The 18,177-nt window shown below is 44.0% G+C and overlaps 1 protein-coding gene across 3 annotated transcripts; it reads right to left on the bottom strand.

Moving 5' to 3' along the window:
* Nucleotides 1-13: 13 nt before the first annotated feature.
* LOC133954291 (beta-1,3-N-acetylglucosaminyltransferase lunatic fringe-like) lies at nt 14-8,609 on the bottom strand. 3 transcript variants are annotated; one of them, XM_062388650.1, is made up of 8 exons: nt 8,096-8,609; nt 4,893-4,941; nt 4,035-4,137; nt 3,800-3,953; nt 3,455-3,537; nt 3,157-3,316; nt 2,938-3,023; nt 14-1,894 (listed from the first exon to the last, which is right to left on the bottom strand). In XM_062388650.1, the coding sequence occupies exons 1-8, from the start codon at nt 8,483-8,485 to the stop codon at nt 1,777-1,779; spliced, it is 1,143 nt and encodes a 380-aa protein (XP_062244634.1). In that variant the 5' UTR covers nt 8,486-8,609; the 3' UTR covers nt 14-1,776. The 3 variants fall into 3 exon arrangements, with proteins under 3 accessions (XP_062244634.1, XP_062244633.1, XP_062244635.1); XM_062388649.1 differs by having other exon boundaries at nt 3,455-3,540; nt 8,096-8,608; XM_062388651.1 differs by having other exon boundaries at nt 3,455-3,534; nt 8,096-8,608.
* Between the last annotated feature and the right edge of the window lie 9,568 nt (nt 8,610-18,177).

The following is an 18,177-nucleotide window of genomic DNA, read 5'->3' as shown; positions in this document are numbered from 1 at the left end:
ATAAACATTCAAGTATTTGAGCATCAACAGTTTTTATTAACTTGTGTTGTGACGTGCACAGACAGTCCAGATACTGGAGAGAGCGCGTACGCTTCACAAGCAATAGTTCAACGTATACATTCATTTCATTGGGTACAGAATTTCACTTGATCACCTTCATTCAGTTGCTTTCACTGCACAGAAATACAGACGACGACCCAACATGAGTCATTTCTCTGAAGGAACTCAGAGGGGAAATATCCGTCACACTGCTGCAAGCTTTAAAAGCAGTTCAACAACATTAACTATCACACTCCATCTGTTCAAATGGATAAAGAACGGTGGTATCGATCTTTTTTTGAAGAATAGTTCACAAGAGAGGCCTTAATAATACACAGTTGTTAAAGGAATAGTTTGACTTTTTTTGAAAAGTGTGCAAATTGTCTTCCTTGCTGTGAGATAAGAAGAATCTGACTAATAAACATCTTATATCTTCTTGACATGAAGCAGAATTAATTTCCACTGAAAGGGGAAATTAATTAAAAGTCTTTGTACTTATGTACAGTGCGATGAGATGGAGACACGTCATCCATCTCCATTAACCTTCATTGTCTTGCAAGAAAGCAGATGAGCATTATTTCTGAAAAGGTCAAACCGTTCCTGGGAATGTTCCTTTTATCAAATGACGAATTGCAAGCAGCAGATTTAAAACAGCAAAGTGCTCAGTCGTGATAACATTATTCATACAGAGATAATACTGAGGAGATAAAACTTCACATAAAGGAGTCTGGATCCTAGAAAAATCATCAAAATGAGTTTTCCTTTGACTCATTGTGCTCTAGTGATGAAAGATTCATCCGTTCTTCTGTGTGTTTGATCGCTCCAGTGCATCTAATCACTCCGTCTTATCAAGACAAAAAAACGATCTCTTACAGCGGAGGAGGTGGAGAGGGGATGCTGGGAATGTTCGGGGGTGTGAGGCTAAACAGATCTTTGAGAGGAGCCATGGTGGAGAAAGAAATTGAGGCCAGAAGGTACAAGATCTTTCCTCTCGTCTCCAGAGAGGATGATGTCTGTGGCTCCAGAATCACACATCCAATATCATCTTAGTAGTTTAAAAAAGATAAAAAAAATGATTCTTGTGTCGTTTGCCCCATCGGATTGTGTTGTGGCCGTGTTTCTTTGATCAAACCTGATAAAAGAACTTCACGAGAGGGCAGCGCAGAGTTGAGAGTTTGGGACAACATCAAACATTGTGGCTGTGGATATGATAAAGTTAAGAAAGTGGCCAAAGCAGCAGTTTGTCCATTTGCACAGTCGAAGTATTATCATAACCCCTGATGACTGTCGTCTCTTAACAACTCTTAAAGTGTCTCCTAAAAAGTTCCAGTATTGACATTTCTCGATTTCCTGTTGTACTCGTCCGTTTGCGTATCCAAAGCTGAGCACGAACGAGCCTTTGGCCTCAATATCACACGATCACATCCGCTTTACGCTCAATGCACAACTGAGTCGAGTTCAGCTGAAGGTGACAAATGAGAGCTGAGACTGAAAAGAACTGAAGCTGAATGTGGCCATTAGAGAGAAAGAGGAGGTGGAAGGTTCAGATCCACGTCTGGAGCCGAGTTGAGCATCGTTCAGACGATAAACACTTTAGAGTCAGGAAACACCAGGTCGCAATTCACAGGGTCGAAGTCCACGGGTCAAACTACTCCAGCACTCTGCGGGACATGAGATTCTTCTGAGTCAGAGGAGCACAGGGACCTCTCTTCTCTTTTATCTTTGTGTTCCCAGACTTTACTTCTTCTCCCCCCGTCTGTCCATCCCTCCGTCTCTGGACGGCGGCTGTGGGAGTCGCCAGGGGCCGGGGCACCAAGGAGTGTCTGGGTACAACAGACAATGGACAGACCTGAATCTGAGAGAGAGAGGGAAATGAGGGTCACAATGCCTGGAAGCCGCATACTGGGGATTTCAAAATAAAACTGGGGAGTACAATTAGACGTGCACACAGTCACACGTGCACGCACACACTCACACACATGCACACAATGAACAAAGCCAGGAAGCTTGTCATAGTAGTAAAAACATACACAATCAGAAGTGCTTACATAAAGGCGAAGTGTCGTACACGCTTTAAATCTAAAGCTTTTCCTGACACACATTTTGCAGAGCAGCCGTACGACTGTAAACATTAAACAATACAACAAACTCTTTGTTATTTTATGTATTTTTTCTTCATGAAACAATCCACGACTGCTCTGAAATATATTTCATTATCCTCAGCCAACCTTCCACCCTCGGGGGGACGCTGCCATCAGCTCAATTATCACAATTCAATACACAATGACACGAGGAAGAAAGAAGGGAAGAGAAGGGGGACAAATAAAAAAAAAGTCTGCTTAATGTCAGGAAGACCTCGGATAAGATTGTTTTGTGTTTTATCCTCTGTATTGTTTAGTTTTCCTGTAATGTCAGCGGGAACGTATTCGCTCTCAGAGATGTTTCATGGTCGTTCTACTGTTCACAATGAAGTCGACCTTTTGTGTTTGACTCAGCGTCACAGACGGACTCATTTTCAAAGAGAGACGAGGCCTCTGGGTCTGCGAGCATCAACATCAAACATTGGACCGAGCCAAAAATGAAAACTGAAGACCATACAGGAGGACAAACCGAAATCTGTCACTGTGAAACTGAAATTAATTTGTCGAATAAAATACAACTTTTTAAATCTTTGCAACAAAACTACACAGCTGGTGGTTGAATAGAAACACAATAGGGTCTCTAAAATGAATCATCAGTAAACCTAAAACCAAATCTTAACCCTCAAACAGCCCATGGAAAAAGTGAGGACCAGTCAAAATGTCCTCACTTTCCAAAAATGTCCTCCTATACCTAAACTGGTCCTCACACAGAAGAAGTACAGGAACGCACATGCACACACACCCACACTCAATTTACCTTGTAGGGTCTTCACTGACTGAAAAAGCTCCTTTCACATTCACAGTGTTTCTGTTGTTTTCCACTGTGCCGTAGCTGAGAGTCACCTGATGAGAGAACAACAAGCAGCATGACACAAATGGTTTGTAGAGGCAGAGATTATAAATGCGGGGAAGGGCTGTCTGTCTGTGTGTGTGTGTGTGTGTGTGTGTGTGTGTGTGTGTGTGTGTGTGTGTGTACCTGGTTGTGTATGTCTGACACCAGTCCCAGGTTCTCCAGGTGGGAGTGGAACAGCGCTGAGCGGACGAGGCTCACGCCGAGCAGCGCTTCCACGATGTAACCAACAGTGCAGTCGTCTGGGAGGCGAATGTGCTCGGCAGTCGACATGAAAGTGCCATCACTGCAAAAATATAAATGGTAACAATAATCAGCTTTATTTGCAGCACTGATGTTGATAGGTTATAGTAAATCCTTGCCGAGAGAGACAGAGGGAAGAAAGAGGAAGTGTGATTATGGATTTGGAAAGCAAAGTATTTACCTTGCCCAGGGTTTCATCTTGAGAGCGAGGCCGCGACTCAGACAGAACCCGGCTCCCCCTGTGGCGAACCAGAAACGCACCTGCTTCTGCAAACACACACACACACACACACACACACACCATCAATTAAAGTGTATCTTGGCATTAGCTTTGGCACGAGTGCTCTCGGTGAAGGACGGTTCAAGAGCTCGCTGATGTTCCTTTAATCACGTCTCAGGTTTTCTAGACACGTAGCTTGTTTCCATTATGCAAGAAGACGAGAGGCTGTGAATGTGATCCCTGCTCTCTCTGAATGTAAAGCACGAAGCAGCCTTAGTGGCTAAAGGGAGAATCAAGTCGAATTACCATCTCAGCGGTGCCGAGCTTCTCCGTGGCCTCTATGGGTCGTTCCAGGCTCGGCCGGCCGATGTACACGTCCTCCGTGTGACCGAACTGGGACAAGAGTCTCAGGAGGGAGCCGACGTTCACGTAGTTGTCGTCGTCGACGTGACAGAACCACCTGCAACACGCAAGGCTCAGAGTTAATAAAGCCTTCTTCGAGTAATAAAGCATGAGGGTCTGTGTGTGGAATGTGTCTTACTTCTTCCCAGAGTGAATGAAAGTGTCGTACTCCTGAGCCATTTTACAGGAGAGGGCCTGACGACTGTGGGCGGCTGAGCAGTTGGTGTTGATCAGATGAGAACCTGATGATCAACAACAAGAGAAAAACCAGTCATGACACAGCGAGTGTGAGAATAACACAAGAAAAGCACTTTGAGAAAATGGTTGGTTATAATTTGAACTAAACAGAAGGTGCAAGCTAGGGTCGATAGGAATGTCATTAGTTATGTATTGACAAATATTATCCATAAACTAATTATAGAAACAATATGATGGTAGTCGATAAAAAAGTATATTTCTCTGATTTTGCATTGAGAAAAGGAAGTCAGAAATCAGTAAATGTGTTATATGTGTGTATTGGGATTTGCAAATGTGTAGATAAATCTGTAAATTACTTCAAAAGATCTTTGAACTTGAAGATAAATCACAAAAACATGATTGAAGCCTGAAAAGATGAAACACTGGCTGCTCACACAGACGTCGACTTCTTCAAAAGCAAAATGAATTATCTCCTCTGATTAAGTTTGACTTTATTCTCGACGTGCAGAGAAAAACAAATTCCCCCCCCTCGTTGAGTTTCCTCTGCACGACACTAATCCTCTTCTGTACAACGTGTCTGATAATGAGGAGAATTCTTCATTGAAAGTGAAGCTTTTCTATAAGTAAGACGAGGAAAAACCCTGTTGATCAAACCAAAGTGACTTCCTGCACCTCATGGAAACATAATGTTGCTCAGTCAGCGTTCTGGTTTCTGCTTTCCTGCCTCTCGCACTGCAGATAACACTGTTGCTGATACTCAGCAGAACTGCTGTGTGTGTGTGTGTGCGTGTGCACTGACCCATTCTCTTCCTCAGCCCCTCGTCCTCTCCGTCAGTGAACACGTACGTCTGTGGAAAAACAACACACGCAGGGCTCATGTTATTCTGGGCACGTTTCACGAGAGCAGCAGAGAAACACAAACACCATCACACAGACGCTCCCGCTGCTCCGACATCATCGTTCATGGGTGACTGTGTTTATGATCTCAGGTGAGGCTCCACCCGTTCCCTCGGGGGTGCACGACACACGGCAGCGGCAGGCCCTGATGATTTTGGGTGAAGGCCAGGACAAAAAGGTAACACGCTGGTGTATCTGCAGCACAGCAGCTGGTCACAGGCCTGTGGCTGCGTGTGCACAGTACTAATGTGATGAGTGAGGAGGTCGAGGGTCGCAGCGCACTCAGGAAGCCATGTAGACCCCGTAGCTTTCCACAGGATGTAAACACACACACACACACAGGGTGCACATGGCCTGCAGAGCTCAACAGATTTACTGGTTGGATGGAAAAATGAGCCTTTTGTAGACAAATCTGTGTGTTTGCAGATTTGAAAACTTCTATTTTACAAAACAAACTATGCAAAAACGGGAAATGATGTGTACATTTTACATACAACTGTTTTCAAAAGGTATTTATATGAAAGTTTTTTGGTTTAACTGTTTAATATCAAGCCTCAGTTAGCAGCTATTGGCAGATGTACACAGGCTAAGTGGTGCTTTGAGCTAAATGCTAAACTTTGGCATAAAAAACACAACATGCTGATGTTTAGCCTAAAATATTCTCGATTTGGAACAAACCAAACCCGAGGCTGATGGAGATGTCGTGTCAATGCAAGTATTTAGTCATAAACCAGTTTCGGGACTTGTTAAAACTTCATTTGTTTGTCAGCAGGATGACTCAAGATCATATGAATGGATTTACAGGGAACTTGGTGGAAGGATGAGACCTGGGCCAAGCCAAATAAAAACCACAATCTAGTGGATTCCAAGATGGGTTCATAAGGGGACTACTTCTATAATGATGTTCAACTGAGTTCATCCAATTTAAAACACCACAAGTCTTTGTTCCATTCCAAATCCAGCAAACCAGACACAACAAACACTCCCAGACTTCCCAGTATGAACTGCACTGACCGAACAGACCAGCATGAGACAGATTCCACTTTTCACCGCGCTTTCCATGCAACACAAACTCAACAATAAATCTTTGGTGCAAGCACAGAGAGATCGCTGCCTGTGGTTGAGAGAGAGAGAGAGAGAGGGAGAGAGAGAGAGTCCAGCCAGCTGTGTGTTTTCGTCAGTCTTTTTTTTTTTCACGCTGAGCCTCTTAAGCCCCTCGAGACGCTCGGCTCCTGAGTCTGTACGAGTGTTTGACTGTGTGTGTCTGTGATAGTGGTGTGTGCTGAGCTGGGGGTGGGGGTGGGGGGGAGGGAAAATGTGGTTTTGAGAAGGGGGGGGGGGCAGGATTCAGGCTTTACAACACAGGAAATGGCGGCAACAACAACCACGACCACTGAGGCAGGAGAAAGTGGTGTGTGTTTGTGTTTGTGTGTACTTAGATGTAAGTGTGTGTGTGTGTGTCTTTACGCTTGTGATCAGACACATTTCCACTTCCCATGAGAAATCTGCTGAGTTCCCAGGGCACCAGTGTCTGTGAAGGTGGCACTGTGAGAAAGTGTGTGTTTGTGTGTGTGTCTGTTGTATTCCCATTACTCAGCAGTCTTACAGTATAGAGGTGTGTCTGGGAAACAGGTAGAGTTACAGACACCTGACCGTGAGAGCAGATTCAGGAATGTGTCACACAAACTCACACCAGCTGATTTTCCATATACGCACACACACACACACACATACATACACACTGTGTGAGATGCGACTTGGACTCGTGCCTCTGACTCTGAGGGCGAAGTGGGAATCCCGCCACTGGGTGCAGTTCACCACAGCTCACCAGTCACCACAGTGCCATATGTTCCACGGGAATGGATTCCCAGACCAGCAAGCCGTCTCTTCATCTCGTTTGATCTCCAATATTAATCTGTGACTCCACCAGTGTCTCCCTTTCCACTGCAGCAGTCATGTAATAACTCATCCAGCATCCCATGACGCATGTTGTAATCCCTGACATGGGAAATCTCTGACATGATCAGTTGGGGAGGAAGCATTCAGGCTGAAAATGAACCAGCAACAGTAATTTTTTAAAGCAAAAATCATAGTTTTGAGCTTTTGGAATGGGATCATTGTCTGGTTTTCTTCCTCATCTCTGAAAGACCATTAATATTTTGGAGCTTTTGGTTGTAACCCGAATGAAAATCGATATTTAAAGACATCACCCTCTTTTCTGAAGACTTGTGACACCTTGATAAGACTGATGTATGAAATATGACATCATCTGCAAAGAAACTCACATTTGTTAAATAACTCCAGTGGTGTCAAAGATGAAATGTGGAAAAGTTGCAGCAAATGGAAAGACACAACTCCACTTTCACCTCTTGCACAGACCACAAACCTCTTGAAATCCAACTTCCTCTGAGTTCAAAGCTTCGAGCGAGTCTGCTCCGTGATGCCAAACTATGAATGACTTGTGGTCTGGAAGCAAATCAATCCACCGGAGATCCAGGGTCCATTCATCCCTCGGAGTCTTTCCCCCTCACGCCCCATGTCGTGCATTGCATCTACGCATTAGAGAGCAGCAGTGTGGTCGGCCTGTCAGCCCTCAGATCTCAGATCTCCTTCTCACGCATTACAAAGTCCTCCGCCTCTTGCTTTACGACTCACTGGCTGATCAAAGAGCCCGAGGAGCCCGGCCACCTCACTGGGGGGTTTACAACATTTAGAAGATGCTACTTCCCCTGTGCAGAGGAGCCGGGGACACAGAACAACACTCTGCATGAGGCCGGACTGTGTGCTGCTGAGATCTGAGGGGAAATTGTCTAATAAATGATGATTAGTGACACATTTCCCCTTCGTGTGATGCTGATACATCACATTAACACAACATCCTAAAGAAATGATCTGAGAGCCTTTTGATTTTCCTAATTTCTGCACATTATAACATGACAAGACTAAAGCTGATTTGGTTTGTAGCATTGAATTAATCATGCATCAACAAAATATCTTTTTTTTGTTTCTTAATATGAAGTTGAGATTGTTTTCTCTTATTTAAACAAACACTCTTTCTTTTTCTTGGGGGAAGAGAAGCATGGAGCTTCAGGTGTGCAGACCCACCTGGTGCATGTGTGTGGAGATCCAGGTGTCCAGCAGCAGGTCCAGTCTCTGCCGGTGATACCTCCCGGTTGTCTTCACCGCTATGAAGAGGTCAGCGGGGGTCAGAGGCTCCACGGGACCGGGGGTCACGCTCCTCCTCCGGGGCACGCTTATCGCTCTCCTATCCCGGGTCAGTTTCCTGAAATACGCCGAGAAAGCCCTCCCGTTCTCCGCTCCAGCAGCAGCAGCAGCAGCCGGAGGACCCCCCGGCTCTCCGCTGCTCACGTTCCCGACCGCGACGACGAGCATCCCGGCCGCCAGCAGACAGGTGACCGCGGCGGCAGCAGCAGCGCGGGGACCCGGGGCCGAGGGGCCAGTGAGCGGGTTGGATGAGCCGGTGTGAGTCCGCATTGTGACGGTGAAGAAGAGTTCAAAGCTCCATGAAGCAGTTCCTCCAGCTCATAACATGACCCCGGTGCAGACGCAGGTCGTGGCCGCCTCTCCTCTCTCCTCCTCCGGGTAAACTCTCTGAGTCCGAGTCGGTGACTTTCTTTTCTTTAAACTCCTCCAGTGGGCGGGACCTCCCGGCGGTCAACCAATAGCCGGTTTGAGCGCTCATTGTGGGCGGGGTCAAACGGAGGAATCTCCACGTGGTTGTGGATACAAACTTTATACAGATTCTGACTTTTTCCTTCAACTTTGAATTAATACTTTAAAGAAAATGACGTTTGTTGGAGTTTGGAGAAATAGTTTTGATCTTTTTAAACTTCTTTTATAATTTACTTGCAGGTGAAAACAATAAACAATCAGGACTCTGCAACAAACTTTCTCTTGTACTTTTTGTACTTTTGTACTTTTGCACTTTTATCACTTTAATCACTACGTTAACACTTTAGAAAACCTTATGCTGCTGTACTAAAAAATCTGTATGTTTACTTAGTATTAGGAAATGTCTTGTGTTATCTGTTGTGCCTGTGCACTTTGTATGTTTCGCAGCGGGAGAGTGGGAAACGTGATATCGATTCGATTGTCTTGAACATGTTAAGAAATTGAAAATAAAGCTACTTTATCTTTATCTTTTTTATCTTTATCTCCACCAAGGCCGAACAAACCTACACACACTTGTTTTGTGAAAAATAAAGTGGTCTGAGAACTTTAATTATTATCCATAAAATATAATATAGCTGCAGGTTTGTTGCTATAGAAAATGACAGTAAAACTCTCTTTGAAGCATCTGTACAGTGTTGTTTTGTGTCCAGTTTTCCTGTAATTTCTTCCTTTATTTCCTTTAATTTATCATCTGCACAAGGATTTTCCTGTATCAGAATAATGGGTCTCATTGGAGATGTTTTGAGTTAACGACTGGAGCAGTAGATTCTCCGTCCTGGAAAGCAACAGGCTCTGAGTTCCAGTGTGTGGAGACATGTTGGGTCCTTGTCCAAGTGGACAGATGTTGAATAAGAGCGTAACATCGGAGTGAGTGTAGTGCTGCCAGCTACACACACACGCACACACACACACACACACACACAGGAGGCAGTCTTGCCAAGCGGCCAGGTTGCCAGATCCATCAACCATCTGAGGAATGTCTCCTCTCTAATAATGAGCGGTTTGTCTGTGCTGCATGTCTGCGTCCATCCCTCAAGCAGAAGTCCGTCTAGTATTACATTTGAGGAAATACACAAATACCTCAACTAGACTATGGTTTAATTCAGGCCAATGGAAGAGTCATTTAGTTTAACAAAGATGTTAAAGACTATAGAGCAGCATAAGTTGAGAATAACACACCAAGAAAAATTTGTTTCCTGACCAGCTTTTTCAAGAGATCTCAAATCTCACGCTCTCTATCAGCAGTCGTAGCCAATCATGTGGCAGCAGTGCGACGTACACAATCATGCAGACACACTTCAGAAACTCAGATTCACATCAAGTGCAATCACTGTGGTGTGAGTGTTTCTGAAACTGCTGTTCAGCCTCTGGAGTTTTCACTCAGAAAAACCTTGAGTGAGCAGCAGCTCCGTGATGAGAGAGGTCGGAGGGGAACCTGTGGGAGTCGGCAGAAACTCAGATAACAACTCTGTACAAGTGTGCTGAGCAGAACCAAACATATCAGACACGTGCACACTGGAACATACATCAGAGTGACAAGAAATACCTGCAATGACAGAAAACATCTTTGAGAAAAAAATATGTGATGTGTTCTGGTCCATGTCCCATATGCTAACATGCAGGGTTTATGAAATATACCGCAGCCAGCCACCAGGGGGCAATACAGATGACAGATTTATATTCAATCTATGGAGCCAACCTGTTTTGTTGCTGGTGCTGCTGGTGGTTGTGTGATGGTGTTGGAAATGTTTTCCCTGGCACATATCAGGACCTTATTAGCAATAAACCACCATTTGAATACCACAGCTGTGTGTTTACAGCCACAGTTAACCATGGTCTAATGGTGTTTTCAAACTGGTTTCTTGAGGAAGTTCAGAGGCTTCCCCAGGCAGCAGGTCTGAACCCAGTTGAACTTCTTTGGGATATGGTCGAGCAGGAGATCGGCAGGATGAAGCTGAGGAATCTGCAGAAATGAAAAGAGGAAAAGAAAGTTTCCAGAAAGTTTTTCTTCTACTTAACACTGAAACTCAGCCGCTGCCGATGTGAGTAAAGATCTTCGACACTTTTCTTAGTTACTAGACAATGTTTATTCATAGGTATCCTCATATCTTGATAAAATGAAGGGAAAGTCACATTCACACAGTTGAATCATCAGTTGTTGGTTTCAGGTATGATTCATGGAAACACTCTAACGCCCTTGCATGTAGGTTTTTTATGGAAATCAGAAAGTGAGTGTTTTCCATTCAGACCTTTTCTTCACCCTGGTGGTAAGATGTGCTGCTTTCCGTTCATCAGAACACAAAGACACTTCGGCTGAGTCGGTGTGTGAAGCAAAACGTCAGATGTGAAATAAACTTTCGAAAACCACGAACTCTGGTTGAAAAGTTATGTACGAACAAAGCAGACAGACAAATGGTTCGCAGCAGTAAAGCTGTTTGAAGTGAATGCTAATGCAGTGACATAAAGACAATTAGACTAACATGCAGATGCTTGTAAAGTAAACTGTTTACTGACGGAAACTCCAAGAGTTTAGTATTTGTTCAACATGACAACAGACTATGCATCCAGAATAGAACACAATCACGTGTCGTTGCTGGATATTTCACACAAACATACAAACGTCTACCGCTAAGATTAAAAGTCAGAGGAACAACCGTGGACTGGTTCTAAAGACTGACTACATGACAGCTCCCCAGAAGCGAAAGCAATCAGTGTCTCTCTAACTCATGTTGTTGAACGGGGCGTGCATCTGAGCGATAGTTCTCATCTGAGTTTAATTCTATTTAATTGAAAAGTCTGACAGCTGAGACTGACTCGTTTCTCTTTGTGTTTGATATGTGAAACAGAAACAAGCTTCAAACTGTCCCCCCCCCCCCCCCAGCTTAATCAGCCTGTTTTGGTATTTCGACTCCTACCATCTCCCTCTTTCTATTTCCCCCTCTCTCCTCGGTTTCTCGTCTCGTTTAATCTCGTCAATATGTTGCAGGATCCAAAGTGCAAGGTCACAGTTTTCCACGTCTCGAGTCGGGACTTTTCCCCCGGTTTCCTCTCACTCTGCAAACGCCTTGTGAAAAAAAAAAAAAGCAACATTCTTGATATTTTAAAGTCACTTGTTCCCCCCCCACCCCCCCTCCGTTAGATTAATTGAAGATCAACTCCTGCGTGAATGTGGTTATCCCTGTGAAGAGAACAAGACACAACAGGGCTATGTGATAACGAGTGGAAAGGAGAACAAACGACAAGGATGTTTTCGTCCTTCTGTTTCTTACCCGGACCACATCTGAAGGAGGAGAGGAGGGAGGCTGGGAGTGACTGGATTGGGGGGGGGGGGGCGGAATGAAGCTCTGTGGCTATCGTGGCGTCAGTCTTGGTTTCAGGGGATTCTGCTCCACAATGTGATATTGATTAAAGTCCTTCTCTTCTCAGAAAAAAAAAGAAAACATGAGGATCAGGAAACAATTCATCTGTGTCTGTCTGTGTGTGTCTGTCTGTGTGTGTGTGTGTGTGTGTGTGTGTGGGTGTGTAAAGAAATACCTCACTGGAAATATGTCTTTGAGTGGATTTGAAAGGTGTCTTTGTCGCCTGTTTGCTGGAGCTCAGCAGCGATCATAGATTCCGATGAAGACCAAGAGTAACATCCAGATAAAACCTGTCGGATTTGTACGTGAAACTACTACTTACTACTTACTGCTCCGGCAGCACAATCAAAAACCCTCTGGTTGGTTATGTATCAAAAGAGAAACTGCCCGAGGCTTCAGAGCGCTGGAGGATCTGAAGCCAGCACTTTGGACATTTGTGAGTTTGCATGAAGTGAGCACTGGATGTCTTCAAACTGACAAGACCCTGATCTTCTCCTTAAAGAGATCTCGTCTAGTTTCCCTTCATGTATCACGTGGATTCTTCCTTTCCCCCTTTTGTATTGTTAATATCTTTCAACTTGCATGCTGCAGCTGAATAAGGCGTTTGGAGTCTTTTATACTAAAATAAATACTTTTGGTGATTTCCTTTATTTTTTTAAGCACAGAAAAAGGCCTATTGAGCCAAACAGACTGTTGTTGTTATCGATTATGGAAACATAATCTCTCTTTGTGTGTGTGTGTGTGTGTGAGATTGTGTAAATTTAACATTTAACAGAAAACAAAGGGGGTTTTGAACTCACGGACGAGCAAGGAGAACCAGACAGATCTGTGGTGGAGAACAATCAAGTTAAGATTGGCGTTTGGTCAAAGTTTGGGTTAGGTTAAAGTTAGGGGTCAGGTTACATTTGGGGTTGGGTTAAGTTCGGGATTTGGTCAAGGTTGTTTTTAGGTTAAAGTTGGTGTCAGGTTCAATTTGAGGTTAGGTCAAAGTTAAGGTTAGGGTTACGGTTGTAGTAAGGTCAAAGTTGGAGATAGGTTAAAGTTAGGGGTCAGGTTACATTTGGGGTTGGGTTAAGTTTGGGATTAGGTTAAGGTTAGAATCAGTTTAAGGTTGCGGTAAGAAGCAGATTTTGTGTCAGTGGTTCAGATTGGTGTAAACTCAGGGTTAGATGAACAGTAGTTCGGTTTAAGGTTCAGCTTCGTTTCCAGGAAATAAGTGCAAGTTTATGTAACGTCCTCAGCACTGACCCATGAAAACACGTGTGTGTGTGTGTATGTGTGTGTGTGTGTGTGTGTGTGTGGTCACGGTCTGGTTCCCAGGACACTGCTTGTGTTTCACATCACATGCCTGTTTAATGCAATTACAACCACACATAACAACGACTGTTTTTAATCCGAGACCTTCTGTTTCTTCTCTTATAAAAATAAATTGACAGACGGGAACAAATTTTCATTTCACAATTCCAGTGTGCATGTGAGGAAGTGTGTGTGTGTGTGTGTGTGTGTGTGTGCTGTGTGTGTGTGTGGCTAGGGCACGAGGTTGTGTCATCTTAACTGGGATTGTACAGTCATGTGTTTCTCATTAAAATACTTCCCTCCGTTTTGAATAGAGGAATGATACCGCTCACTCAATATGTTCATTAAAAACTGTGTTTGTTTGTGTGTGTGTGTGTGTGTGTGTGTGTGTGTGTGTGTGTTTGTGTATCCCCATCTATCTGTTAATGTTGGTTAAGTCTGACAATTATATCAGCTCACCTGATATATTGAGTTGTGCAATCGTGAAGCCGGACATGTTGTTATCTTGTTTGAGGAGATTGTGTTTTGCTGCTGTTGCTGCTGATAATGATGACAACAACACACTGAGGCCACCACAAGTTTCCAGACAAATCACAATCATATGATTAATCAAAAAAAATAAATAAATCTTCATGGATGACTTGGCAGCTACTAAGGCAAAGCAGATTAACTTGGACCATGTGAGTCCATTAAATTATATCTTAAGTTCACATACCACCCAGTGTGTGTGTGTGCATGTGTGTGTGTGTGTGTGTGTGTGTGTGTGTGTGTGTGTGTGTGTGTGTTGGACATAGTTGGACACTGTGTATGATCCGCCGGGGAACTGAAGCGCAGAATCCCTGATCACAAGATTTTACAACCGTTCACTTAATGAGTCTCTGTGTACATTGTGTGTGTTGCAGAGTGTGCTGCACTGTGTGTGTGTGTGTGTGTGTGTGTCTGCCACCGGGGCAAAGTGAGGACGGCAAATGAAGTTGGAGACTGACAGATGTGACTTTATCAGGCGATGAGATGAACATCTTTGAATAATAAAGACAGGATCTGAGTTGCAGTGATAAAGAAAGTTAGAGGGAGGAAATTACAGTTTGAGCCTCTTCAAAATTCCACAATCATTGGTTTTAATTAAATAAAGTTTTTAAAGTTTTCAAACTAGGTCTTTTTAGGAACAGTGTGTTCAAACAGGTGGTCTCTTGAATGTCTGTGTTCTGTCTCTTATAAAGATCATGTCCCGGTTTGCAGAAGCCTGGATAAGCCATTATCTCGATTGGATTAAAACCTTGCTAGCTTTCCTGGGGGAAGTGGAAAAAACCCAAGAACCGGACGGTGACACATCTTCTCTTTGTGAATATGATAATGTCAAACTGCAGTTACCCAGGCACAGCTCAGAACGGATACAAATCAACATTAATATTAATTTAAAGTCATATTTCAGACTACCGGAAGGATGGATGTCAACAGTCACTTTCCTTTTTGCTCTGTTTTGGTCGCCACCAATGAAATGTGGATAAAGATGGACGATGCTCCTCAACTTTCTCCCGATGTCCAAGAACAAAGTCCAAACATCCTGGATTTGGGTGCTGCCATCTTGTGCTTTTGTGATCATGTGTCATGAGTGTGAGTCAGTCTCAGCTGTCAATCATCAACATCATCATATTATATGTGTTGTCCTTTGACGTTTTAGTCATATTTACAAACTTGGAGGAGGCCGGGTATTTGACCTATACATCTGCTAGCCACCAGGGGGTGATGGAGATGATCTGCGGAGCTGTATTGTCGTCTATCTTTACATCTGGTTTATCGTAACCACCACCAACTCCTGAGTGAAACACCTGACTGCCGGTTTAGCTTCTAGATGCCCCAGTGGGAAATGCAGTGAGAGTGAACTTGAAGGTAAAACAACGGGAATGTCGTCATCAAGCTTTTCTGTGTTCACAACATAAACAGTGTTTTCATCCGTCGTCAACATAACAGTAATGTTTACAGCAGCTTTAAGGTTTAGAGTGTTTGTCCGAGATGACGACAGCTGTGATTCCTAAACACTGGATTTAAAGTTGATGACACAGATCATATATCTACAGCGTGTTTGGTCTCGCATCTCACTCTCATAGGCTTTTTGTCTGCGTGTGTGTATGACGTCCCTAGATCTCATAAAACAAGCGCGTGAGAAACATATAAAAGTGGAAGCACTGAGTGAGAGATGTGGAGGAGTGATAGTCACTGGGAAGTGTGGGCGACGTGATGCAGAATGTAACACACCAGAGAGACGTGGAGGTAGAGCTGTGTTTCCTTTGTCTCTTATCACTTCTCTCACTTCCTGCCATCACCTCTCCCACGATCATACCTCACACTGCACAGCCACGGCCACTGTGGGCCACACATGACCACTCACATCGAAGGTGTCGACAGGACTGTGTGTGTGTGTGTCTGAGTGGGTGTGTGTGTTTGTGTGAGAGAGAGATAGACACAAACACGGCTGCAGAAAACAAATAATGTAGAAGAAGAAGACAAATCGAGTGTTGTTTTGTTTGGGTCTGAGCCAACTGATATTTAATCAGTCTGGATTAAAACACACACACACACACACACACACACACACACACACACATACAGACACACACACGGAGTGAAGGCAAAATAACAAGTGAATGAAAAGAAAACAGATGAACACGAAGGCGAGAGATGCATCTGGAAAAACCCACGCACACTTTCCCAGGACTCACACTGCAACAACCCGGCGCACACAGCCTGTGACAACCCGACATTTTTGGCTTTTGTCCACTGGGATTTTTTTGAATAAAGATTATTCAAAGTGTACAAAGCATTGAGTTAATTCTCCAAATCCTCAAGGTGCACGATGCGAATCCTGATTGGTTACCGACAAGGAATGAACCTCTGTGGTTAACTGTCTTATTTTGTGGCTTCAGCAGATATCGAAATACTTTTAGGTATTTTAGCTTTATCGGAGCTCCGCCCTCGGAATGATGTCACACAAGATGATAGCGTTCCAGTTGCACAATTGGTCAGAAGTCAAGAACCATGGCCATCGTCAGCAAAAACAGTTCATTATCAAAAACAGAAAGCATTAGCATTTTACACATTCTAAACCCCAAAGTTAAACGTCTACAGTAATTGGACAGTACTATGAGTAGGACAAATTGAACAGTTTCCAAAGTCGTGTTGGTGATGTTCCTTCAACCTTCTGATTTGTAATTCCGACTCGGGGGTTTGGTAACTCCGAGCTCCGAGGTGTGACGGAATGTGATACATCTATAAAAGAACACAGATAAATTAAAAAGCCGACAGCCGATGGATTTCACTCTTTTACTCTCCACATGGGCCGTTAACTTCTCAAATGTTTTCAATCATGCGTAGTTTAAATCCTAATTTGCTTGGGAGCAGTTTTCCTCTTCACTGCCTTTATCCGTGCACATCTACATTTCTTGACACGCTACCGCCCCCATCCTCATTCAGAGTTCTTTTATGTGTTATTAAAATCATGTAATCCCACATGGTCTAATAGATATATATTGTATATCTGCTCTTTCAGGCTTGTTATTGAACTACATGAGACCCCTTGTTTCTACGGCTGCTCCTTTCAAACAAATAGAAACTTGATCTGTGCTCTGGACATCTTGTTGTATACATTTCTGTCTTTGCCTTAAATGTTTGGTTTCTTTGGCGCTCTCCATCCAAACTGAAAACAATGTTCGGGGGGCTTGAACCATGTTTACCTTCACACCATCCGTTTCCAGTCACTCAGCAGCTCGTCAAGCGAGGTCCTCGAGGTTAAACTGGTTGTCATTACCTTAAACCACAACCTTCCACCCAGTTCGGTTTAAGTCAGCCAGCTGCTTGCCTTCAGTGTTTTCCCTCCATCGCCTAATCCAGCGGCTGATTTGTCTCCTCTCCTCCCTTGGCGGCCGACCCCTGACCCCTGCTTTCCTGGTCCCTGAAACTCATACCGTCTGCCCTGACCTCTTGCAGCACACACACAGATTTTCACACACATGCAGCCGCTCAGGTCCTGAGGCCCCGTGAAATCCGACCAACCCACGCCACGCCGTGACAAATGCATGGGAGCCTCTGGTCTGCGCCTGGAGCCCCGGCTCGGACGCGATGTCACGGTCGGCGTCTGACGGTGGAAAGTGAATCTGTTGAACTGATGCAAACTTGAAAACAGGTAAAAGACCCGATTCGGTCTCTACTGTGAAAACTGGTGGTGCGTCACAGCCGGGCTTTTTACTGAAATGGTTGAAAAAGCCTCATAACTGCATCTGAAAGGTTTTTTGATTGAACATGAAAGCAAGAACATATTATTGGTATCGTAACTCTGAATGTGAAAGTGTCTTTCATGGTTTAACCGGATGCTGAACTGAGCAGGAAGATGATGGAGGACAAAGAAAAGAAGCAAAGAAGCAGCAGCTCAGGTTTTGTTCGTCTCCAGAACATCATAAATCAACAGCTGTTATTCAATCTTAAAAAACATTCATCTACTGCCGGCCCACGGTGTGTGAGAAATTAATTTTTTTTCGGCTAAAAGACGCTCTCCGCTTTACAAGACATGACACGTATGGCAACTGGTGACCTCCCTGTGAGCGTGTGTGCGTCTTTGTGTATTTGTGTGTGTGTGTGTGCTGTACATGCCTTCCCATGGGAACCTGGATTCATGTACATCCACGGTACGTCATGCTTTAAACATGTAATAGTAAAACCTCCTGTCACACACACTCACAAATCACATAATTCAATATGTAAAAAGCGGAGACACAAATTGAAAGAAAACTTTTCAGCTGCAAACAAACTATAACTCAAACTCTAACCTGCTGGAGCCTCAGGTCA

Source organism: Platichthys flesus, chromosome 5 (assembly GCF_949316205.1).
Source record: "Platichthys flesus chromosome 5, fPlaFle2.1, whole genome shotgun sequence".
NCBI classification, from domain to species: domain Eukaryota; kingdom Metazoa; phylum Chordata; class Actinopteri; order Pleuronectiformes; family Pleuronectidae; genus Platichthys; species Platichthys flesus.
The sequence above is the reverse complement of the archived record's forward strand: the minus strand, read 5'-3'. Positions and strand labels throughout refer to the sequence as shown.

Excerpts from the sequence above, each read along its gene's own strand:
- LOC133954291 (XM_062388649.1), bottom strand. The coding sequence starts at position 8,485 with ATGCGGACTCACACCGGCTCATCCAACCCGCTCACTGGCCCCTCGGCC. Across the intron at positions 4,942-8,095 it reads TCTCCACACACATGCACCAG|ACGTACGTGTTCACTGACGG; the intron begins GTGGGTCTGCAC and ends GTTTTTCCACAG. Across the intron at positions 4,138-4,892 it reads GGGGCTGAGGAAGAGAATGG|GTTCTCATCTGATCAACACC; the intron begins GTCAGTGCACAC and ends GTTGATCATCAG.